This window comes from Spinacia oleracea, chromosome 3, assembly GCF_020520425.1.
Source record: "Spinacia oleracea cultivar Varoflay chromosome 3, BTI_SOV_V1, whole genome shotgun sequence".
Lineage (NCBI taxonomy): Eukaryota > Viridiplantae > Streptophyta > Magnoliopsida > Caryophyllales > Amaranthaceae > Spinacia > Spinacia oleracea.
In genome coordinates, this window is record NC_079489.1 from 41,296,624 (window position 1) to 41,301,518 (window position 4,895).

The 4,895-nt window shown below is 41.3% G+C and overlaps 1 protein-coding gene across 1 annotated transcript; it reads right to left on the reverse strand.

Annotated features, from left to right (window-relative positions):
* Positions 1-1,686: 1,686 nt before the first annotated feature.
* On the reverse strand, positions 1,687-2,376 carry LOC110805458 (uncharacterized). The gene has a single exon (XM_022011067.2). The coding sequence runs from the start codon at positions 2,374-2,376 to the stop codon at positions 1,687-1,689; it is 690 nt and encodes a 229-aa protein (XP_021866759.2).
* Positions 2,377-4,895: the final 2,519 nt, after the last annotated feature.

Consider the following 4,895-nt stretch of genomic DNA (forward strand, 5'->3'; position numbering starts at 1 on the left):
TGGAAAATAGAAAATAAAGTCCTAGACTAAAAAGAAAAATAGTCACCGAAAGAAATGCCTCTATCATCCCCTAAAGTAGTTCGGTCGCGGTCTCGGGAAGGAAATAGTCAAATTCGGGAGATAAGAAAGTCAATGCCAAGGATCCATGCCACTCAATATATGTATATGTGTTTGGGCTAATTTGAACACGAACCTCACATGGGAGCAAATACCACTCTCTCCGGTTTCAAGTCACTAGAGAGATCGACACCATCTTACCACAAGCCAAGGGTTCAAGACGCATGCTACCCAAAGTTCAACCAACTTTCTTAACACTTAAATCCTAAATTCGACCCAAGACATTAAAAACCGTGTAAACATCTACCAATTAGGAATAAAAGCATTCTAGTCTACAAGTTCCAATTTTATTTTCCAAAATCAAGAATATTTCCTAAGAAAACCTAGAAAAACTTGCCTTGACAAAAGGAAAGGAAAAAGAAAGAAAAAGAAAGAAAATAAGAAATCACACCAAAAGGAAAACAAAAAGAAACACACGAAACAAATGAAAAGAAAAGGAACTAAAATCAAACTAAAAACAAAGAAATTAACATATACAAGTGCACATAATGGTATGGTTTCCAAGACATGAGCATCACAAGTAGGCAACTACACAACAAAACTCCCCCCAAGCTAGAATTAGGCCATGTCCTCAAGGCCTAAAACTAAACAAGGAGGGGCACATCTACCCATCCAACCAAACGCCCCATATGCAAGATGCCCGCCCCAAAGAATGCATGTGAGATAGAAGGATATTACCGGAAATGTCGTGGGAGCAAGTCCCGCAAAGAACCGGTAAAAATCGAACAAACTCACCAAAATATCAACGAACAAGGCATTGGTTGAAAACAGGAGCTCACATCAATAAAACCGTACCACAAGGAACACTAAAAAACAATCAAGAAAAATATTAGTAGACAAGGCCAAATGGCCAAAACAAACTCAAAACAAGCAAAAACTCATCATCATATATACAACCACACTAAGTGTCAAGAAGAACGTCCAGAGCAGTTCGGTCGCACAAAACATGATTTTGCAATTTTTTACAAACTTCCCCTTTAAATCGAAAATGAAGCTAATTAATGGAAATTAATGCATAAAATCAAACAAAAAAAACTAAAACTAGGAGTTAGACAACCGAGTTGCCTCCCGGGTAGCGCTCGTTTAACGTCATTAGCTTGACGGACCCCCCAAAAGTCAAGGGGGGTCGAACACAACCAACCTTGGGTCATCGCTAGTCAACATGTATTTCTTTGCCCCTTTGGGCACTAACACCTTACCAAAATCACCATTCAAGAGGCGAAAACCAAATAATCCACCACCAAGCTCCTCCTTGGCAATCTTTGGACTCTTGGCTTTCGTGGGTCGCTTGGCTTTCTTTGCCGATTCATGAATCACTTCGGAGGCGTTAGCTCCACTATCACCATCATCACGCATTTCAAATATCTCGGAGATGGTCACGACATCATCAAACTCATCCCCAAACACCTTTGGGAGTCCATGGACAATCTTGTCATCAAGAGAAGACCTAGCAAGCTCATTATCACACTTAGAAACACGAAAATTGTTAGAAGGGTTAGCATGTGAGCCAAAGCTCTCAATACAAGCAATAGTTTCTACCTTCATACAACTTTTCATTGTTGCAAAACATCATTCACCAAGGGGAAGCTTGAAGCTAGCTTTTGAATCCCCCGCTTTCAAGGTGATTAGTCCCCCTTGCACATCGATAAGAGCCCCCGCGGTGGCCAAAAATGGCCTCCCTAAGAGAATGGGGGTATGGGCATCCTCATCTATGTCCAAGACGACGAAGTCAACAAGGAAAGTGAGCTTGCCAACAACGAGGGGAACATCCTCAATCCTACCCAATGGCAACATAACCGATCGATCGGCTAGTTGCAATGACATAGCGGTAGGAGAGAGATCACCTAGATTGAGCTTCTCATAGGTCTTATATGGCAAGATGCTCACACTTTCCCCCAAATCACAAAGAGCATTATCAAATTTGAGCTTTTGAATGCTACAAGGGATAGAAAAACTCCTGGGATCATTGAGTTTTGGGGGAAAGGAGTGTTGAATTAGGGCGCTACAACTCTCCCTGAGTTGCACGGTCTCCTTTTCTTCACAACCTCTCTTGCAACTAAGAATATCTCTCATGAATCTAGAATAGTGAGGCATTTGTTTGAGTGCCTCGGTGAAAGACAATGACACATAAAGCATGCTAATGGTTTCCCAAAAACTTGTGAAATTGATCATCAAGCTTTTTCCCGGCAAATCTTTGAGGGTAGGGGGGAGGAGGAATTGGGAGAGGAGGAAGAGTGGTCTCTTTCGACTTAACACCATCTCTCACGTTGTCGACATGAGACTCCTCTTCCGCCTTATCACAGTCTCTCTTCGTGCCTCGCCCCGCAGCGCAACACCATCGCTGCTCCTGTGTGTCGCGTACCCTCGCCCCTCCCCGCAGCCCCGCAGCGCTGAGCCTCGTGCTCGCTGCTGCTCGTGTGTCGAGTTCCCCGCGCCAGTAGGGATGTCAGTGGGGCAGGTTTCGCGGGAGACCCGCCCCGCATCCGCCCCAAGTAGGCGGGGATGGAGGTAGGTTTGGCGGGTGATGGGGCGGGGATGGGTATAAAAACCGTACCCTCCATGGGTGATGGGGCGGGTGTGGATTTTGTGTTGAACCCGCCCCATCCCCGCCCCATCCCCGCCCGCTCCGCCCCATCCCCACTCGCCCCGCCCCATCCCCACTCGCCCCGCTTCATACCCGCCATGGGTGATGGGGTGAGTTTGGATTTATTTGCATCTTTAGGTGATAATATAAATTTAGGTGAGATTTTTATGTTTTTTGTTTGGATTTTTTTTGTTATGACGAGTATTTTTTCGATTATATAGGTTACTTTAGTCATAAGGTTTTTTTTTCTATAGTTAACTTTGATTACTCCGTATATATGGCAAATGTTTGCTAAATAAGAAAAATTAGGCGGGTATTAGCGCGGGTATGAAGCGGGGATAAGACGGGGATGGATACCCAGTTGGGTGGCGGGGCGGGGATGAATTTTAGCTTACACCCGTTGGGGCGGGGATGGGGATGAATTTTGTACCCGCCATGGGTGATGGGGCGGGGATGGGGATGAAAATTTTAGGTGGGGATGGGGATGGAGGGACCTACATCCGCACCCGCCCCGCCCCATTGACATCCCTACGCGCCAGCGCCCTGTCCCTCTCGCCCTTGTTGCGCGCTGCCGCGCTGCTTAAGTGCTGTAGTGCGTGTGTTGTTGTTGTTGCGTTGTTTGTTCGACGCACACACACACAACACAATTAATTGTTGTGTGTGTGTGTGTTGTTGATTGGGATAATCAAATTTTGTTTTCAAAAATATTAATTTTTAATTTTAAATTGATTTGATTATTGTGATTAGTTTAAATATTTGGGTTGTTTAAATTAACTAAAACGGTTATTAACACCGTATTGGGTTAGTATTGTGTTTTAATTAAAGAGATTGGTTTTGATGATTGAGTTTATAATTTTCAGATTTAATAAGGTTATAAAGTGTTGATTTTTGGAGTCAGAACATGTTTTTGGATTAAACTATTGTTAGGGTTTTGGTTTCAAATTGATTAAGCGATTGATTCACATAATTTAATGACAATTTAAGTTATGGGAATCAAATTAAATTTTCAGATTGTTTATAGGCTTTAAAAAGTTGGTTTTTAAGGGTTTTAAAGCTAAAAAGTCAATGTTTTTATGTTAGGACTTGAGTTGACTATTTGAGACTATTAAATTAATGATTAATGATTGATTTCTAATTAAACTAAGAGTTTTAGAACCTTAAATAGTTGCTGGAAATTTAGTAAACATGGATAATAATTTAGTTCTCTTGTTTTGTTTATAGAAGTTGATTTCTAGTGAATCGTGATTCGCACAGTGGCCCCCGTACTTAGGTATTCCAAGTATGTACAAGATTAGGGTGACCACCCATCCCTTGAGGACTTTGTGAAGTGTATTGAATGCGAATCATGTGAACTTATATGTTGGAAATTCATGTTTCATGTTTGGGAATGAATATGATATTGTGAATTCATGTTTGATATTGAGAACGAGCATGTTATTATTATTGTTGAATCTATGTGAACGAGCATGTTATGAATTGAATTATGCTTTATAGATTCTATTGAACTATCATGTTATGGACTTTTATAATCGTTGAATTATGTCAAGCATGTTGTTCAAGTTAGTTTGCATGTATGAGTAGTGCGCATGCAAGTTGTTATTATTATTATGCTATAGAACAGGATGTCTAGCATAATTATTGAGCCAGTCGAATATTTCCAGTGAGCAATATATATTCTACCAAAGGGGTAGAATATGTAGAGAGTCTATGTGAATTGAATTAAGGACAATTCGTGCTAAGGGCACACCCCGCTTGTTAATAGGCAATGTCGGGTTATCTCAAACAATGTTTTTGAGAAGGAACAATGGGAGTAATTTCACTTGAGTCTTGTTTGATCACAAGTCCTAAAGAAGTAAAATAATGAAGAGTTACTGTTGAATTGTTTAATTGTTTAATTGTTTGTATGTTGTGTCTTGAGTAGAGTCTTGAGTCGTCTTGAACATAATATACTAATTAACGTAAAGTGTAACCCAAAGAGCTTCAAAACTCTTGGAACGTATATACCTCGAGTATGAACAATGGGGGGAGTCTTGCCGGAAAACTTGTACTCCTAGAATGATACAAGACGTTGTTTCATTCTCTTTTATGCCGTTGTGCATTGGAATTCCTGTCGGTATGGCCCGACTATCGGTAGTAGCCCGACTTATTTTGGTGTATGGTTGGCTCCCATCACCCTTTCTTTCCTTTTGAGGAT

What these genes read in the sequence shown, in the direction of transcription:
- LOC110805458 (XM_022011067.2), bottom strand. Translation starts at nt 2,376, where the DNA reads ATGGTGTTAAGTCGAAAGAGACCACTCTTCCTCCTCTCCCAATTCCTC.